Genomic DNA, 20,845 nt, shown 5'->3' with positions numbered 1-20,845 from the left:
AAAGTTTGGTAGTACATGTTATGTATATCGTTATTGTTACATTTCCATCACAGTTGCTATGATCACTGTTACATTGTTTTTATAGCTTTATTTTGATTTCGAAAACGTTTTGGTCTAGCCATATTTGTTTGTTGTAGTACAGAGTTAGACTGATAACTTTAATCTAAATTGTCTTATGGTTGTTATTGTTTGACTTGCATCCCACTGGGATTTTTGCACACAGCATTGATATACGGTGCTTTTTCTGGAAGACTTTGCTGTTTTTTCCTGGATTTTTCTGTTGTGCGTAATCACTTTAAGATGCTTTTTGTTCATGTTTTTGTTTGTTGTGATTGGACATCCATGTTGTTTCAACAAGTTAATGCGGCACAAACCGACTGGGATTTGCACATCCCGAGCGTTCTGACCGCCTACAGATTGGCCCCACATGCCTCACCCTTCTATTTGATGTATGGGCGGGAGCCTGAGGCTCCGGCGTTGGTGAAATTGAGCGTGCGTCCACCGGGTAAGGTGTTCCCATGCAGGTGACCCTTGAGCGATTGAGGGAGGCTCGTGAGGCCTCAAGTAATTCAGCACGGCGTCAGACAGCCAACGAGCACTTGCGGCATGGCTTCATTGCCCCATGGTGCCGGTGGGCACGTCACCCAAACTACATCGCCCGTGGCAAGGGCCAGTAGAGGTCGTTGATGTTCGTCGACCCCAGTGCGTGCGTATTAAATTCGGGCGACGCCGGTGGTATGTGCACCCGTCACGGCTAAAGAGGTTTGAGCCACCGATTTACAATGCGTCATCTCCCGTCCCGAAGCAGCCTGTGTCAGATGCGTCCGACGAGCCTGTCACGCCGCCCCAAGCAGACGTGCCTCCGGAGTCCGAACAGCCGCAACCGGGTTGATCGTTTTGGCGTGACCAGGACCCATGGGAGGCTCACGGTTCATTTGGGAAGAGACACGGCTCCTTGTCGAGTGCTGAGCCGTCTCTTCCTCCGGCTGGGCGGGACCCAGTTCGTGGCGACGGACCGGCGGCAGGAACCTGCTCCCGGAGAACTGTTTTTCATTGAGCGTTCAGAGAGACGGACTGCATTGCACACACTTGTAAATACACGCATATTTATTTTTGTTGTTGTGTTGTTATAACCTGTCACAGATTCGCGCGTTTCTTAGTTGTATATACGGTTAGCCGGGATGGCTAGATTTTTCTTCACGGCGGGGGGTGGATGATGTAATGGAGTAACGCGCGCGGGGGTTTGCAAACGGTGTGCACGCATGTGTGGGTTACGGGCAGTGAGGTCACATTAGGGCGAACAGGTGCTGCGAGAGAAAGCAACGAGGGAGATGGTCAATTAAGATGCATAGCAGTGATTGGCTGGCTGAAAATGTAGGCGCGGAACAGGCATGAGATTGACGGGAGATTGAGGTGATTAGCAGCGGAAGCCACGGGTGTGAGGCGACGGGAGAACGCCAGCTTAATTAGAGCAGTTAATGAGGATAAATACGGGAGGATAAATGCGGGAGTGTGAGGCAGAGAGTTGAGTTGGTCGGAGTGAAGACAAGAGGAATAACAAGAAGTCCGGGACCCGCTCTCCACACCATGCCCTCTCCAGCGGTGATGGCTGATCCCCCACTGGAGGCTAGTGGAATCCTAAGTGTGAGTGTGCGAAGACTAGCAGTAGAGAGGCAAGCAGAGTACATAGCGGAAGGCTAGCAGTGGATAAGCTAGCAGAGTATATAGCGGAATGCTAGCAGAGTATATAGCGGAAGGTAGCAGTAGATAAGCTAGCATAAGATATAGTGAGAGGCTAGCAGTGGAGAAGCTAGCAGAGTGCGTAGTAATAGGCCAGCAGCGGAGAGAGCGAAGCGAGCGGAGCATGGCAGGCAGGCTGGCAGTAGAGAGGCTAGGAGAGTGAGAGAGAGAGCAGGCAAGCAGTGGAGAGGCTAGGAGAGTGAGTAGGCTAGCAGTGGAGAGGCTAGGAGAATGAGAGCGAGAGCAGGCAAGCAGTGGAGAGGCTAGGAGAGAGCAGTGTGAGCGAAGCAGGCGAGCAGCGCAAGCGGGAGAGTTACGGCGATAGTCACGTGGTGTTGAACGCGAGGAGCTCTGTTCAATAAAAAGTGACAGGAGAAATAGAAGTTGTCCGCGTAAAATAAAAACACTACATTAACACCATCCCCGACCTGAAGTCAACTTGGAAATTGGCTTCTTAAAATCCATGCAGCCCCACACACCAACGCCTAAAACAGCAAAGCAAACAGCTGTATTGACATAGCTTATAGCTTACACCAAGCCAGCATCACACTCGATCATTACATGCTCCACAAAATATTGCAACAACGATAACAGTCCTGCAATAATTTATTGCCAGACGATTCCCAAAAACACGTAAAATCTTCATATTCAAAATACTGCTTTCAAGATGCATGATAATACGTGAAACATTTTTTGCACTCTTTATAGATTCTGTTTTATAATAAATTTCCACCCTGCACACATCAGCAGTGTTATGCTCCACACACACGAAGTAAACTGGCCACACTTGGGGTTAGCAACTGTCCAGATATGACCCTGTGTTCAGGTGCCAGGAATTGTGTGCTTAATTTTATTCTGGTAGACAGCACTATTTTGTTAAACCGAGGCTGATGGAAAAGTCTGTCTTGTTTTGGTAAACAGTGGAAGAGGTAGGACCCTAGCCACCCTGACAGCACGTAGCTGCAATGTTCCCTGTATGCCCCGTGTGTCTGTGTGTGTGGCTGCAGTGGTTGACACTGCACAGCGAGACAAAGGCCCGTCTGTCTGTCCGTGGTGGTGCCCGCGGAGCCCAGACGCCCTCACTTGCGTGCAGACTCGTAGTTCTGCACAAACCAGCCGCACGTCTCCATCACAGCTGGAATGTGACAATGCAGGCAATCACAAGCTGCGGTCCACCATACATTGTACTTTATAGTGAATACTGTACACACGTACCGTGTATAATTTTTTTTTATGTGACCAGGAGACCCGTGCATGTACACAATAACACGTACGCAGTGACGATGCATTAATGTTCCCATGTGTTTCTTTAAAGGCCCAGTTCAAATTGTCATTAACCCTATTCCAGTGAACACCTTGATAGTGAGCTTTTTTTTGGTCCACAAATGGTTCCTTATGAGGGAACAGCTGTAACTCAATTGGGATTACACGTGGCAACATTGTCCCCTACTCCTGAACAATCTTAAGACTCATTCTAGATTTGAAGTTTTCGACTGCGATTGTTATATTGGGGAAACGAAATGACATGTATCTGACCGCGTTCGCGAGCACAAGTCAGATTTGAAACACGATAGTTCTAATTATTCTGCCGTGGCTGACCATTGCTACAACGCTGTGGGTTCTCATGATATTGTTTTCTCCGACACCAAAGTTCTCTGCAAGCCGTCTGGATACCACCAAAGATTTGCCCATGAAGCCATCCAGATATACAAACATAGACATAACTTCAACCGAGAAGATGGATTCAAATTGAGCAATCATTGGAATGATGTTATTAACCAAGTTAAACCTTAGCTGCCCTATAGTTTATATTCATATCCACATCCCCAGTCTTTTACTCCCAGCCCTGCTCACTACCATCACTAGGAAATTTGACGTGCAGTGTTTTGATTGTGTTCTCACCAGCTGTGTCTCAACAGGATTAACAGGAGCCTCACTCCCTCCCCATACTCCACACCGCCCGACCCCTGCATCTCTCCTCCCTGGCGTTAGTGTTTATCTTCCCCCCCCCCTACTCCACACCCCCTGCCCCCTGAATCTCTCCTCCCTGGCGTTAGTGTTTATTCCCCCCCCCCCCTACTCCACACCCCCCGCCCCCTGCATCTCTCCTCCCTGGCGTTAGTGTTATTCCCCCCCCCCTACTCCACACCCCCCGCCCCCTGAATCTCTCCTCCCTGGCTCCTCCCCCCCCTCTCTTACCTTATATAATCGCTTCACAAACAGCTCTCTTTGCCCACTACAGTAAATGTTTTGCTGTGGTTGTCCTACCTGATGACAGAAACTTGTGTTGCTTCCGAAACGTCGTGATTTAATTGAGTTGTTTTTATTTTTATTTTCACCTACGTGACTTTACCGAAAAAACCAAAGAGTATAATCTTAAGACTCAGTGATGCATTCCTGGTTAAACAAGCAGAATTATAATACATGTTCCTTGGCTGCAATCAAATCTGAAGTTTACAATTTCACCATGTAAAATCTCTAGGGTACCAACTAGGTATATCCTGTTTCCCCATCACAACCATAGTCGCCCATGAAAGAACATTTGCAGAATTCTTCTGAATAATTCACATCCTAAAATGTGTCACTGCGTGGATGATCTCTTCATGAAAATTACAGAACTGGAGCCCTCAATTCCAGCACTACTCTCCATTATTGAGCATGGTGGCCGAGTGTCAGGATGTAAGCTGAATTCAACAATGAAAAGCTACATGCCAATGTAACCCAAGGAGAAACATCATATTGCCTGCCATCAGATAGCAATCAGAAGCATGGATCCTGATTTGAAAAAAATGGGGAAAAGCTGAAAATGTATGAATGCTAATACATGGGATAGATGGATGTTTCAGACTTCCATTGACAGTAACAGAAGCATATGAACCAGGGGACCAGGGCAAACAGGAACATTATTTTCACTTGAGAAAGCAGAGCAGCCTTGAGCAGGACAAGTCTCACCAGGAAGGATGACAACCGGTGGGTGAGCTTTATGATGGAATGGTAGCTAAATAATGGAATGTACCCCAGATGTAACAATGAGACCTGGTCGTGTGCAGCAGTGAGATCAAAATCTGAATATGTATTGACAATGGAGGAACCCGATGAGCTTTAAAGCTCTTTTACACAAATATCCAGTAATGGATTGTGACATCGCTGGTTATTGCGTGGGAAGGCCTTCATCCAACAGTTGATAGACCATGGCAGATGGTGATAACGATGAATATCTGATTAACACTGTAGATAGAAACGAGGACTCTGCTTACCTTGGTGGAAAGGTGTGAACTTGAAGTCCGGCAGGTATCTTCGTAGCTTTGCATTGTTGGCCGTTTTCTTGAACTGCCCATCCGATTTGCTTGTATCAAACTGAGCAAAACCCGTAAAGGTTTAGCCTCTGGAAATCAAATGCTCAACAGGTGGTGTCATTTTCAGTTCACGTGCAGGAGTGAAATGGATGGTGGCAGCACTTGACTGTGTGGGATGGTGACAACATGAGGCATACATCCAGCAACAGATAGATAATGGCTGATGATAATGATACTGCATAGCACGAAAGCAGCATAGCACTAAAGCAGCATGGTCGTACGTTTACACATATCTGCCTTAAGACTCTACGGAATCACCCCAGCAGCCTTAAAAAATATGACGGTGAGTTTTCGATGATTTTCATTCACGTAACCTGTTGGGCTTGCATGGCGGTGATGTTTTTCCGTCATCATACATATATCTTTTTTATATTTTATCTGAGCCTGTACACATTATTTCTCCATTAACAGACTGTCATTGACTGTAAATAGTACTGAGAGTGATTGATTGCTTTGATTGAATCTAGGTTTGCATCTCTGGCCAGACGGTACGAATCAAACTATGTGCACTTTACATGTATCAACTATGTCGAGATCCTGTGTATTGAATATCATTGTTACTCTTTGGTTCTTTCGGTAAAGTCACATAGGTATAAAATAAAATAAATTAAATCACAACGTTTCGGGTGCAACACAAGTGTCCGTCATCAGGTGGGACAACCACAGCAAGAAACAATTGCTGAAGTGGGCAAAACGGCTGCCATTTTGCCCACTTCAGCAATGACGGACGCTTGTGTTGCGCCTGAAACATCGTGATTTTATTTATTTTATACTGAAAGAACCAAAGAGTATGGATCCCTGCAGTCACGAAAAATTCAAATCTAAATCTGGTGCTTTGTAAAAATAATAGTATCTACAACAGATCTGTGGCCCATTCCCCATGGCCTGGAGGATCAGAAGTGACCCAAGGACCAGCGCATCAGAGGATACGGTGACGTTTCCCTTGAAGTCCATGGACTTGACAATGGCTTCGGCTGCTTCTTTGATGGACACCTCATCATCTTCCCCAACTAAAAGAAAAATAATCCCCGTAAAGCCTTAACAGACTGGTAGGGAAAGTGCTGTTCGCGTAGTTCCCCAACTAAACACGCACACACATACACGCATAAGATCCCCATACACGAGCACGATGCCTCACATGACACACACTTGTGGGAAGTGGTGGAATGGGCAAAGCTGTGCCTCACCGGTACCTCTCAGAACAGGAGTTTCCTGCCACATTTTCCACAGTAGGGGACAATATTGCTGCATGTAATCCCAATTGAGTAATTTGTTGGTAATTTTTCATCATTGGAATATTTTGGCCAATACCAGTTACATTCAGTTTAACACGTAGGCTTTTGCGACCAGTATTATTCATAATAAAAGTTTTTGGGTTACATCACATAAGTATAAATGTGTCGCAAACCTCCACCACTCGACATGGCCAATCAGTAAGAAATATGTCACGTTAACAAAACGCCAATTAGTTACTTCTTCAGTCCACCGGTGCGTTTGAAGATAGTTTTGAAATATCTTCTGGTAAACCTGTCTTCTTTACTAGTGTATCTAGTAATTTAAGTGACTTGTTAACTGGAACATTAGTGTAGCCCGGAAGCGTATTATTAAGTAATACACAATACATATTACAATTCTTTACAGAGAAATCACATACTAATTAACGGATTACTAATCTATTATATAATTACAATACCCCCCTCCGCCTCTGGGGTTTAATGATGACGTCGTCCTGCACTATTTAAAACAGGAAGCAGGATGGCTTCACTATTCTGGCAAATTGCCCAAAGATGCTGTATGTAATTTCCAGCTAAACATCATACTCAAATTGTAAATGTTGTGGATTCACTCTTCAAACACACCGGTGGGCTGAAGAAGTAACTAATTGGCGTTTTGTTAACGTGACACATTTCTTACTGATTGGGCATGTCGGGTGGTGGAGGGTTGCGACACATTTATACTTACGCGATCTAACCCAATAACCTTTCTTATGAACCAGTTACATTGCTTTAGCAATGGGTGGAAACCAGAAAACCCAGAGGAAGCTCACATGGGGAGGACATTCAAACTCCACTTACAAAGGTGGCCAAGTCAGGAATCGAACCCAAGCGCTTCTTGCCGTGAGGCACGAGTGTGTTACCACTGCCCTGCTGCCTATGATAAAGAGTAGCTCGCGTGTCTCCTTTGATCGGTATCGTAGCAATATTGTAATATTGTAATTTACGTGCCCCCCCCCTCCCTACACATAATCACCCAACTCATGGCTATCTGAATTATCCAGGAGAAATGTGGTTTGCAAATGTATGTCGCAGGGTCAGTGTTACCGGAGAGGATAATGGGCTCCCTCTCCTTGTACTCGCGCAGCACCCAGATGAACAGCCTAGCGAGGTCCTGGGGTACACGTGCATCACGGCTCTTTTAGAACCAGGGCTGTTCAAGGACAATGGGCAAACCGGTTTTCACTATATTTCATTATGTTTTTTGTTCATGCTGTTAGAGATACGGGCATACCCCGGTTTATGCCCAGGACGTATTCCTGAAAACCAGAATATGAATCGAAGCAAAGAGATGGGATGGTGGATTGTCACGTGGTACATAACCTAAACAGAGGAAGCACTGTAACCCATTGTGCATCTATAATGTACAACCATCTCGGTGTGAAATAGTACGTGTATATTATTGATATATTAAGAAATATTACCTTGTCTATTATACTATATGTATTATTAGTTGGTTATCATCCAAAAAAAATAGTTTACACTTGTATAAAAATAGTCGCGATAAATACGGAATGTGGGGAAAAAATATTTACATTGTACTTGTACACATTGTAGTCGGGAACGCTCAGGCTTGCGTGCCATCTGGTGCCTCAATGTCTCCGTGCAGCGTAAAAAATGTTGGGTCTGAGCGGTAAAATTGGTCAATTTCGAGTACGTTATGGCGTGGTACCACAGTACGGAATGTGGGATTGGGTATCAATAAGTTGAGTACGTTGTAGCGAAAGTACACACAGCAGGAGGGTGCAAATCGGGGTATTACTAGAGTGCAAACCGATGAGCACATGACACTGAAAATCCTATTGGAGGAGTACATCATCATCAGCGATGATCTAGTCACCGCTGGATGAAGGCCTCCCAAAGTCGCCGCAGATGCTCACGGTCCCGCGATGCAATAATTCGCCCAGTACCTGCACACGAGCCGATTTCATCACTCCATCTCCAATGGTAGATGTTCCCTTGGGCGCTTAGCCTTTTAAGGCTGCCGCTCGGTGTTGTTATTCTCGCCCTCCCTTTTCCCCCTCTCCTGCCTGCCTTCCACGCATCACCATGTTGTAGCCGCTCATTATGGCATGACGTGTAAACCACATCACAATATGCTACCCAGACTGATCCCGATCAGGAGGATATACGCAAAATTTCACATACTCACCAGTGAGTAAATAAACTGTCTCCTGGGAGACCCAGTGCCCCAGACCTGCAGAGAGGTCTCATCCCCTAGCGAATACAGACAGTACAGAGCTTGGTGAAGAGCACACACATGCACGCACAAACATGGCAGAATGATCTCTGTTCAAACGGGCATGGAGAAACCAGTGCTCATCTCCTGTTTACAGCCACACAGAGTCAGTGGTGCAACTTTGTACAATCACTGTTGGCTTTCCCACAAAGTGGTACTTATTTATCGACTTCTGAGAGATGATGGGCTGAGTTAAATTCGAACCAGGATTTGAACTCGCAACGTTCTGAGCCGGTCACTAACGCTGAGTCGTGCGGCTGGTTACACGCATGACCACCGCATTACGGTTTCTGCTGAATTCGGAAATTCACACAAGATGTACAACGTGCATTCAATTAAGTAAACATATCTCACTACCGCTTTAACTCAATATACATGTATTACATTTGATGACCCACGGGGAGGCAGACACTCTTGACAGCCCCTCCACCAGTTTCTGCTCAGTCAATTACTGTGTAAACCTGTCTAGTTATTCTTCTCCACATTTCCACTTGAAAATATCTTAGTTGTGTTAAAAAGTGTTATTTTATAAAGTTTTGGGGTCAGATAATATTTTATTAGGAACACATATTAGGTTATATCTTAGGACCTAATGGGAAAAAAGACTTTTGATGTGCAGGATGGTCCAGATGTCCTTTACAAATTATAATTTCTGTTTTAGATAAACCTTGCTTTGAAAACATTAAGTTTTAGAGAATTAAATTGGGGTCACAAGACAACTGGACCACCCTGTACAGTACGCTTTTTTGTTTTACCTTCAGGTTTTAAAGAACTAAACCAAAACGAATATTGAGGTAAACCTGCCCAGACTGAAAAATTCTCAATGTGGTGGAGGTGACCGGTGGCTCAACGAGCCTGTTCTGCCAAGATTTCTGGGTTCGAATCCAGGTTCCGCCAATGTCGGGGCACGTGTGACGTTTAGGTAAAACTTCCCAGTGTAGGAACGAGGTGGATATGTTGTTCGCAATGTGTACTAGGGACGAATAAGGATATCAACGATACTCGCGGAAAAATACGAGGGCGACGCTTCCAGTGGGGTGATTAACATCGTGTCATTAGGAATTTTGGATCAAAAAATACAAGGCGATAGATGCGAGAAATGGAATAAATGGGATGCAGTAACAGGCTTTCACCAGGATTGGCCAATATTTTGGGTTGCCTAGTCAAGTTGACTGCCTGCTATGATAACAATAATGTATCTACCAAGTCTAGGCAAACAAAGTGGAGTGCCAGGTGATTGCAAAGCAGTATTTTTTATGGCTGATCATTATTTTAATGCTGTGGGCACACACGAAATTTATTTTGTTAAAAAGATTTGTTCATGAAGCCATCCAGATATATAAACACAGATGCAATTTCAACCGAGAAGATGGGTACAAACTGAGCAATCATTGGAAGGACGTTATTAACCAGTTTAGGTCATAACTGGCTGTGATGTTCTTATCCGACCTACCCATGTTAGCAGTTTTTTTCGACTCTCCGAGTTACATTCACTAACACAGCCACCGTTAACTGTGTTAGTAAATGGCAGCTTGCCATTCTTTTCCAAATCCATGTGGCCACTGCGCTGTCCGAGCTGATATTTACAAGCAAATTTCTTACATTGACATGCTAATCTCTCACAATACAATGGCAACCCCTCACAGCTCCGTAGTATCTATCCCACATGGGCATTAGCTGCCCCGTCCATCTCTAAACCATTTGTAAACAGCTCTTTGATTGGCGTAGACCGACTGCAGTTTACGGAGACCTCTCCTACATTAACATTAACTGCCCCGCCCATCTCTAAACCTTTATAAACAGCCTGCCTCGGCAGATTTCCCCCTCTTTTTTCACCTGAAGACTGTTGCTTGTGTTGCGATCGAAACGTCGTGATATTATTATTTTTTCTATATATGTGACTTTACCGAAATACCCAAAGAATATAGTATTTTTTATTTTACACAGTTGCTGAGCAAAGGCCCAAAGTATCAAGTGACCAGCAGGAAATGGCACTATCAAAGTGGTAATAGATCAGAGTTCCGGAATTTTGTGAATCGACTTCAGGGTATTATCAGAGCTTGTGAAAAAAGGCGATGGGAGGGAATTCCAAGGTGGAGCAGTGTGAAGGAAGGCGCATGAAGAGAAGTGCTGTGCCCTGCGGTGTGGTGATGGCTGAACACTGGATGCATTTGCACTGTCTACAGCCACTTGGCAGTGGCATCTCTCGAGTGTGCGATGTCACGAGGGAGGGGAGGGACATTGAGGCCCGTGTCCTGATTGACTACGCAACTCAGGCTCAACTTTGACTCAAGTGAGCTGGCCCAAAGCCATGCTTAACTTGAACCGGCTCTGAGCCTGGTCCCAACTGTGCTCAGGATTTCCCTGACCTGAGCCTGAGCTGAGCCACGGCTGAGCCACTCATTGGTCTTTAAAATAAATTGAGTGGCTCAAAAATTAGCAAAACCGTGTTAGAATCCGAGCCTCAGACTTCAGCAGCAACGTAGATTTTTTACTCAAATTCAAGCCGTGTGGTTAACAGGAACCGTATAGAGTTGCGATGAACAAAAAGTCTACGTTTGCTCACGTTTTGCCAGATAAACCTTGTGGATCAGACTGGGCAGCACATGTCCGTCCTCTATGTTGAAGTTGTCGTGAGGTCCGAACACATTGGTGGGGATGACGGAGGTAAATCTGCAGCCATGCTGCTCCCAGTAGCCCCTGCAGCAGAAACCGACACAGCCCTGAGCCCACGCAGGCTCACAGCGACAGCAACGGCTTCCAACCATCACCACCGCTGCCACCACTGTGGCCCAACAGCAGCAGCACCGCTCTCCGCATGACAAAGGACTGCGTCATGTAAGGAACACTTAAAATCGGTACCTACAAGTTATGTTACCAAGGTCCTGAATGAGCAAGCATCCTTAAAGGTAAAAACTATACATTTCACATCTCACCAATGCTAAGGAAGAAACCCAAAGTGTTTTATATGCATACTAGCGGGAAGTACCCGGCGTTGCCTGGGCGAAAAAGACACACACACACACATCCACTTACACACACACAGACATCGACCCACACAAACACTTCTACACACACATATGGACTCAAACACAGACATCTACTTACACACACAGAGTTACACACACACATGGACTCACACACAGACTTACACACACATGGACTCACACATCGACTCGCACACACATCGACCTACACAGACACATGGACTTGCAACAACCGCCATTCGCCACTAAGTGGCGGTGACATAACCACGACGCTTGTGCGAGGCCATGTGCACCTTGAGGCCAGGTGAAGCGTCGAACGCCGTGTGCCAGGAGGTCACGGGGCAGACCCAGGTGCCACGGGTCGACTGACTGAGATGACCGAGATGACTGGCTGATGCACCACCTGTGCCCTCTACTGTGCCAACTTGCTGTGCTTTAATCACCCGGCGCTCCGCTCGTTCTGAGCGTCGCTGTTCCGTCCTCCGTTGTTGTTGGAGGGCGACTGCCTCCAACTGCCCAGTAGCGGTCCTTCACGAGCCTCCTCCACAGAGGCTGATCTTGACACCGCTGGTACCAGTCATCGGCAAGTCCACTCAGCTCCACATCCTGAACCACATCACTCCATCTCTTCTCTAACCTGTGCCGTGCCCGTTTAGCCCCCTCGATCCGGCCGAACAAAAGCTGTTTAGACATGCGGCGGGCTGGGCATGCGGGCTATATGGCCCAGCCAACGTAGCCTTGCCTGCCAAAGGAGCTCACCGATGGGACTTTGTCCAGATCTTTCAAGGATGTAAGCTCCTCACAATCCAGCCTGGTTAAACCCAGGATGGATCGTAGGCAGGCCAGCGTAAATGTTTCCAACCGGCAAAGATGCTCCATTAGGGGGGTCCACGTTTTGCAAGCGTAGAGAAGGGAGGGAATGACTGTGGCCGAGAAGACCTGAAGCTTCATGCGGAGCGACAGACCAGGTAGCTTCCACACAGCGTTACGCAACTGATGAAAAGATATTGCCGCTCGACTGATTCGGATTGAGACCTTTGCTGTTAAACTGGAGCCGGTCATAAGCACACTGCCCAGGTATGGGAAACTCTCCACTCTCTCCACTACTGCCCCATCACCGATTGGGAGTTGTGGGGGTGGAGTGTCCGATGGTACAAAATACCCAGGAAGGTGCTTCGTTTTGGTGGGGATGATGGTAAGGCCCCGCCTCTTAGTGGCAAGATCCAGGTTCAGCAGCAGCGCCTCCAACTACTCCTCTGAGTGAGCAGCAATTACCAGATCATCGGCATGCATAACATGATTGGGCAATAGGGAGCCATCCCTTGACCACACCCGGGCATCGATCAGCCTCCCATTGTATCTATACCAGATGGAAATTCCTCCGGTACAGCTAGAGGACATCCCTGTCGCACCCAAAGGTGTACAGGGAATGGGCTCTGACTCCTGGCCACGTAGTTTTACCCGGGCCCGCTCACCATCATGAAGGTCCTTAATGATCGTGAGCAGAGGGTCAGGGACTCCGAAAGCGCGAAGAACAACCCAGCACCCAGACCTACTGATGGTATAATAGGCCTTGACCAGGTCAATAAAGCAGAGATGTAGGTCTTGTTGGAATTCATTACACCTTTGCTGTAGCAGACGGACACACACACAGTGACTCGCACACACACATCGACGCACACACACACATCGACTTACACATACATCAATTGACACACACATAGACTCATTCACACACACAGACATCGACCCACGCACACAAACACATCGACTTACACACACACGGACTTAAACACACACATAGATTCACACACACATGGACTCACACACACAACAACAACAACCGCCATTCGCCACTAAGTGGCGGTGACGTCACCATGACGCTTGTGCCAGGCCATGTGCACCTTGAGGCCACGTGAAGTGTCGAACGCCCGCTGGCAGGAGGTCATGGGGCAGACCCAGGTGCCACGGGTCGACTGACTGAGATGACCGAGATGACTGGCTGATGCACCACCTGTGCCCCCTACTGTACCAACTTGCTGTGCTTTAGCCACCCGGCGCTCCGCTCGTTGTTGTGAGCGTCGCTCCTCCGCCCTCCATTGTTGTTGGAGGGCGACTGCCTCCAACTGCCCAGTAGCGTCCTTCACGAGCCTCCACAGAGGCCGATCTTGACACCGCTGGTACCAGTCATCGGCAAGTGCACTCAGCTCCACGTCCTCCTGTACCACATCACTCCATCTCTTCTCTAGCCCGTGCCGCGCCCGTTTATCCCTCTCGATCCGGCTGAACAATAGCTGTTTAGGCATGCGGTGGCTGGGCATGTGGGCTACATGACCCAGCCAACGCAGCCTTGCCTGCCGGAGGAGCTCACCGATAGGACTTTGCCCAGATCTTTCAAGGATTTGTGAGCTCCTCACACAATCCAGTCTGGTTAAACCCAGGATGGATCGTAGGCAGGCCAGCCTAAATGTTTCCAACCAGCGAAGATGCTCCATTAGGGGGGGGGTCCACGTTTCGCAAGCGTAGAGAAGGGAGGGAATGACTGTGGCCGAGAAGACCTGAAGCTTCGTGCGGAGCGACAGACCAGGTAGCTTCCACACAGCGTTATGCAACCGATGAAAAGATATTGCCGCTCGACTGATTCGGAGCGAGACCTTTGCTGTTAAACTGGAGCCGGTCATAAGCACACTGCTCAGGTATGGGAAACTCTCCACTCTCTCCACTACTGCCCCATCACCGATTGGGAGTTGTGGGAGTGAAGTGTCCGATGGTACAAAATACCCAGGAAGGTGCTTCGTTTTGGTGGGGCTGATGGTAAGGCCCAACCTCTTAGTGGCAAGATCCAGGTTCAGCAGCAGCGCCTCCAACTCCTCCTCTGAGTGAGCAGCAATTACCAGATCATCGGCATACATAACATGATTGAGCAATAGGGAGCCATTCCTTGACCGCATTGTATCTATACCAGATGGAAATTCCTCCGGTACAGCTAGAGGACATCCCTGTCGCACCCAAAGGTGTACAGGGAAAGGCTCTAACTCCGGCCACGTAGTTTTACCCGGGCCCGCTCACCATCATGAAGGTCCTTAATGATCGTGAGTAGAGGGTCAGGGACTCCGAAAGCACGAAGAACAACCAGAGCCCAGGCCTACTGATGGTATCATAGGCCTTGACCAGGTCAGTAAAGCAGAGATGTAGGTCTTGTTGGAATTCCCTACACCTCTGCTGTAGCAGACGGACAGAAAATATGGCATCTGTGCAGGACCGCCCTTTCCTGAAACCGCATTGGGGCTCCGCAAGCCCCTCCTCAGCGTGCCTAGCAAGGCGATGTTGAATAATCCTTGCCAGGACCTTTCCCGGCACACTGAGGAGTGAGATGCCCCTGTAGTTGTTACAGTCTGTGCGGTCCCCCTTCTTAAAGAGGGGGACCACCAGGGCATCCTTCCAATCCTGTGGAACCCGTCCAGTGGTCCAGACTGTTATGATGTCATATAGGGCAGTCTGTGCACAAACGCCACCCTCCCTGAGCATTTCGCTTGGGAGATCATCTCTGCCCGGTGCCTTTCCTGGTCTCAGACTCCGGATCGCCTTCAGTACTTCCTCAACAGATGGCACCTCAGCCAGCCACTCACAGGGGGTGACCTCTTCCAATATTTGAGGCACCGCAGCCTCAGCAGGGTTATCCCCACTTTGTGCCATGATGTTTTCCTGGCTGAGGGATTTCCCCTCCCCCAGGACCTCACAGAAATGCTCAGCAAATCTGCAAACCTGTTCCTGGGGGTCGGAGATTGGATCACCGTTTTTTCCCCTAATGATGGTAATAGGTGTGGCGCTGCAGGTTACTTTTTTGATGGAGTTAAATAGTGATTTGTGATCGCGGGCCACTGAGGTAGACTCCATCTCCTCAGCAACCCATGACCACCACCCATCCTTGCAGCGCCTTACGGCTCTCCGAACCTCGTACTCACACACACATCGACTGACACACATCGACCCACACACAAACACATCGACTAACCAACCACATGGACTCACGCAGACACACATTTAGACGTACACACACACATCAACTGACACACATGGACCCACACACACACATTGTCTAACACACACATATAGTTAAACACACCGCACACACACACATGGACATACACAAACAGCGACTGTCACACGCATACTTTGACTCACACACACACAGACTTGCACAGACACAACGCACACACATATATGGACTCTCACGCACACATGGACATACACACGCACACTCTAACTTTTATACAGACTAAAAAGTTTGTAAATAATAGTTTTCTATGTACGTGACTTTAGCGAAAGAAGCAAGGGAGAGGGGAAATGCACATGTGTATAATAAGTAATTAGGAGCGACCACAAGGGTGTTCCGACATTTTGGTGCAAACATTTGCTGCGAGCAAGAGCAAAAATAAATGAAAGTGAACGAATAAAAAATGAACCTAACCTTCCTGTAACTATGAGCAGATGCGCACCAATCAAGCGCAATTGACGTAACGTCACTGCTCAACCCCCCTACGTAGGGGGCAAGTGTAAATATGATAGAATAAAGACGTAATAGCAATGAGTATATTTATTGTTTTGCCCCTGTGCAGTAAGTGATATTACGTGACTGCTTATGCCTAAAGAGTACAGAAAAGGCTATTCTTCCCCTCAAACCTGTGTTTTGTGAGCAGGACAGTGATATTTAGAAATGTACCTATTTTCAAAGAGAAAACATGTGCATAAGTCCTCACATAAAGACGTGGTCGCTAAAGCAAAGATAGTGGGGAATAATATGCATTGTGAATGTAACAATTTAAAAGTAACACTTAGTAGTCGGGGAGAAAAATCGTGTTACTGTCATAATAAAATCTTACCTATAAACGTATTTTTTTGTCTGTCCGTCTGTCCATCTGTGTGTGGACGCAACTTGCGAAGGATTTGGCTCGCAAACAGTGGGGTTCACGTTTTTAAAGAGTAGCCAGGTACCACGCCGTAAGCCCCGTGGTGAGCCAGCGCTATTCCGTTTTCCATACCGTCAACTTTAAAGTACTATATTTCGTGATTTTGTGCAGTTGTCTATTTATTTTAAACGCCACTCAGCTGACCGGTTTGGGGGGGGGGGATGCCCCTGGCAACGCACACGCGTCATCGGTGGAGGGGGGGGGCGGGAATTATCTTTCGCCTTCATAATGCTAATAAACGCTGAGGTAAATTCTTCAAAGTTTGATGTCCCCCCCCCCACCCCAATGTGAGCACTTACTACTATAGAGTCCGTAGATATTAATATTATAGCGCTTAGATAGTATTTTTGAAGTGTGGGCGGGGGGATGGTGGAGGGGGGGTGTAGCGGCCCAGCCCCCAGCCTGCCAAGGTGCCACCTCGGCCGGCTGGGCAATCGATGCGAGGCCGGGGGCTCTGCATGGGACTAGGCCTCACCATGGCAATGTTATATACTTTCTTCTTACTTCTTTTGCTAAACTCACGTTGATAGAAACATTATTTTAAAAATCACCTTGCTAATATTACTTTAATGTTAGTGTGCAGATAACTAATATTTCCATTTCTTGCTTCTTTCGCTAAACTCACGTACATAGAAACCGTATTCTTTTAATATTCACCTTGGAAATATTACAATATTTTGTTTGTGTGCTGACTACTAATATTTTTACATTTACTTGGTAAATATTATTATAAATATTGCAATTATCACCTTGCAAATATTACATTAATAATGTTTGTGTGCAGATAACTAATTTCTCTTTCTTGCTTCTTTCGCTAAACTCACGTACACATAAACCTATTATTTTAATAATCACCTTGGAAATATTACTATCTTTTTGTTTGTGTGCTGACAACTAATATTTCTGAATAAACTTGGTGAATATTAATCTATTATTGTGTCTAAGTCCTTGTCTGAGTCCATATGCGTGTCTGCCACGATGTGTGTATGTGTGTACGTCCATGTCTTGTATCTATCAGTCGATGTGTGTGCGTGAGTTGATGTCTGTGTGTCAGTCGATGTGTGTGTGTTAGTCAATGTGTCTATGTGAGTAGATGTGTGTGTGAGTGGTTGTGTATGTGAGTGGCTGTGTGTACATCAATATGTGTGTGTGTAACTCCATGTGTGTGTATCTAAAGTCGATGTCTGTGTGTGTGACTCCATATGTGTGTGTGTAGGGCATTGTGTGTGTGAGTATGTATGTGTGTGTGTAAGTCGATGTTTGTGTGTTTAAGTCGATGTGTGTGCGTGGGTCCATGTGTGTGTGTGTAAGTCCATGTGTGTGTCTTAGTCGATATATGTGTGTGAGTCCATATGTGTGTGTAGGTCGCTGTGTCTGTAAGTCTATGTATGTATGTGTGCGAGTCGATGCGTGTGTGAGTCGCTGTATGTGTGTACGTCCATATGTATGCATAGCTCCATATGTGTGCATCTAAAGTCGATGTCGGTGTGTGCGAGTCCATATGTGTGTGTGTGTAAGTCTATGTGTTTGTGTGTGTGGGTCAATGTGTGCCTGCATTTTTCGCCCGGGCAACGCTGGGTACTTCCCGCTCGGCTAGCCTAAAAAAGGCAATTTGTAATGAGTAAATAGTCATGGTAATAAATGTTTGAAGGGAGCTGTAAATCTGTGTTACCTTGCCCAGGCCAAAGCCATGGTGACATCTCGATTAGAAGCCGACTGAAATTCGGTTTCGGCGCCGAAAGTTGGCAAATGGCCTCTTTCGGCATACTTTAGGTTTTGGCCGAAAGTACATTTTTAACTTTCGGTTTACTTTCAGTTTCGGCCTAAAGTAATTTTTTTACTTTCCGTCTGGTTTTGGTTTCGGCCGAAACTGATATTGACTTTCGGTCGTCATTCGTCAATCAAAGATCTATTTTTAGAATATAATGCTAGTGCTACGTCTATCACTCTGCCTATTGGCCGGTCAATCGGCGCTAGGAAATCTTATGCGATAGGCTGCAAACACACACGTCAGCAGCAACAGCTTGGGAGCGAGGATATAGCTGCAACCATGGTCTGCTAATGTATATACGACCGGTCAACAGACCTAAGCCTGTCTGGCTGAATGCGGAAAAAACTGTTGTTTCTTAACTACAACATTCGTTTGTTTGGATATCATTACTAAGTAAGTAACACCTAAAGATTTTATATTTAGTGACTTTTACTGCAGGCTCTGAATGATTAGTTCTAGATTTCTTTTTAATTAAAGTAGCATTGCATCATGACATATTTAATAAATCTTGTGTTCGGTAACTTCGGTTATATACCTTTCTTCTTCTTGGTTCTTTCGGTAAAGTCACGTAGAAGGGAAGTAATAAAATAATAAAAATAAAACATAATGAAACAATTGTTTTATTATGTTTTATCACAGCCGAAAGTGTAGTTAAACTTTCGGTTTTGGCTTCGGTTTCGGCCAAAAGTCCATTTTTAACTTTCGGTCTGCTTTCGGTTTCGGCCGAAACCAGAAATTCAGTTTCGGTCGGCCTCTAATCTCGATATGTTAATATTTTATTGCAATGTGGAGGCCTGAAGGTTGGGCAGGGCAGCAAAGGGAATGTACTGTCTCCTGGCACCCGCACGCACGGAAGTCACCTGTTCTGGATGTCAATCAGCCGCTTGGCGTATGAGTACCCGAAGTTGGATGGGTGGGGAGGCCCGTCGTGAACCTGCACCACGACCCAGACAAACGTGTCAGGGCCCCTCGCCACCCGGGAAAAACAAAGAGGTCGTTTGTGAAGGAGACTTGGGCAAGGGAAGCATAGGACCTCACCGTGGCTGTGCTATCATTTTACAATAATATTGACTTATAATTGGCAGCACAGTTTGTCACTCGCGCTTGTAAAGACAGATTGACTAAGAGGCGAGAGGAGGAATCACAACCATGCAGAAAGACAGCAGCCGGCACTACCAATGACTGCCCAAGCTCTGCGGTCCTCAAAATATTAAAATGTTTTCAACCAATTCATGAGTGACTATAGATGTGGGGCGAAACCTCGCCACACAGACAAAACCCTTGATTGCAAGGGGAGCAACACAATCCTCATACAGATGGAAACGGATTGTGATCATATTCTTAGGTTTTTTCGGTAAAGTCACGTAGGTAAAACATTAAAATCAATAAAAGTAAAATAAAATAAAAAAACAAATTAAAATCACGACGATTCGGAGGCAACACAAGCTTCCGTCTTCAGGTGGAACCGTCACAGCCACGACAGCTGTATCAAGTAAATGAGAGATTGCAGGAGCTACCACTCCGTTTATATAATGGTTGGAGAGGGGGGAAGGGCCAAGTACAGCACACTTTTTATTCATATGGTAAGTGATTTTTATTTTTTTTATTTTAAAGTGTGCTGTACTTGGCCCTTCCCCCCTCTCCAACCATTATATAAACGGAGTGGTAGCTCCTGCAATCTCTCATTTACTTGATACAGCTGTCGTGGCTGTGACGGTTCCACTTGAAGACGGAAGCTTGTGTTGCCTCCAAAACGTCGTGATTTTTATTTTTTTTATTTGACTTTTATTAATTTTAATGTTTTACCTACGTGACTTTACCGAAAAAAACCTAAGAATATGAATCCTTGCAGTCATGAAAGCTTCAAATCTAGAAGGATTGTGATCAATCCACTTTCTGTGCTGCCTTCAGAGATGGCATCACAACTTAGAACACAACTTAGTTTGACTGAAAACATTACAGGCTTGAATGCCTGCCTCAGACTTGCGGTTTAGGAACCTCCATGGCGTTGGCGTTGCCCTGCCAAGCAAGGCGATAGTGATCTTATTTACCACATTTGTGATGCGCTATACATATTAACAGCCAAAAGCACGTGGTGATAATAAATACATTTCATACTATATTCGATAAAGGTTTTGCTAGCTGGCTTCCTGGCCGCCTGGTGTGTGGGTGGTGAAGTGCGTGGTGGTGATGACACTGACGTGGACATCTACGTAACAACGTCACCTGCACCGAGCCGGGTTTGTACGTCGCACTGACGTCATGCCTCCCCCTTACCCACCCTGTCCATGGATCCCGTGGGAAATGCGCAGCCAGTCCTAGTCTTATATTAAACTAAGTCAATTGGCTCCTATGTCCCGGTCTGCAGGAATGTTTAGTGGGGAGATGAAGTCTATTGCTTGCCCTCCTCCTCACCCCCCCCCCCCCATTCCTCCTGTGGTGATACCACTCTGGGCCCAAAGTCCTGATGGAAGTGTAGTGGTGGTGTTGACGTGCGCCGACTGTGAC

At 46.5% G+C, this 20,845-nt stretch overlaps 1 protein-coding gene across 5 annotated transcripts in view; it reads right to left on the bottom strand.

The window, feature by feature from the left end:
• Window positions 1-2,328: 2,328 nt before the first annotated feature.
• GFUS (GDP-L-fucose synthase) overlaps window positions 2,329-20,845 on the bottom strand; it is a 23,665-nt gene continuing 5,148 nt past the window's right edge. For 4 of the 5 annotated variants that reach the window (XM_078603633.1, XM_078603637.1, XM_078603635.1 and 1 more), the window contains 7 exons: window positions 19,198-19,271; window positions 11,176-11,309; window positions 8,523-8,587; window positions 7,418-7,484; window positions 6,027-6,106; window positions 4,998-5,097; window positions 2,329-2,875 (listed from right to left, as the gene is read on the bottom strand). In XM_078603633.1, coding sequence (XP_078459759.1) covers window positions 2,820-2,875; window positions 4,998-5,097; window positions 6,027-6,106; window positions 7,418-7,484; window positions 8,523-8,587; window positions 11,176-11,309; window positions 19,198-19,271 — 576 coding nt within the window. In that variant the 3' untranslated portion in view covers window positions 2,329-2,819. The remainder of the gene's footprint in view (window positions 2,876-4,997; window positions 5,098-6,026; window positions 6,107-7,417; window positions 7,485-8,522; window positions 8,588-11,175; window positions 11,310-19,197; window positions 19,272-20,845) is intronic. The other variant, XM_078603638.1, reaches the window with a different exon arrangement.

The sequence above is a fragment of the Lampetra planeri genome, chromosome 20 (assembly GCF_965212315.1).
Source record: "Lampetra planeri chromosome 20, kcLamPlan1.2.h2, whole genome shotgun sequence".
NCBI classification, from domain to species: Eukaryota; Metazoa; Chordata; class Hyperoartia; order Petromyzontiformes; family Petromyzontidae; genus Lampetra; species Lampetra planeri.
This window is presented reverse-complemented; position numbering and strand designations above follow the sequence as displayed.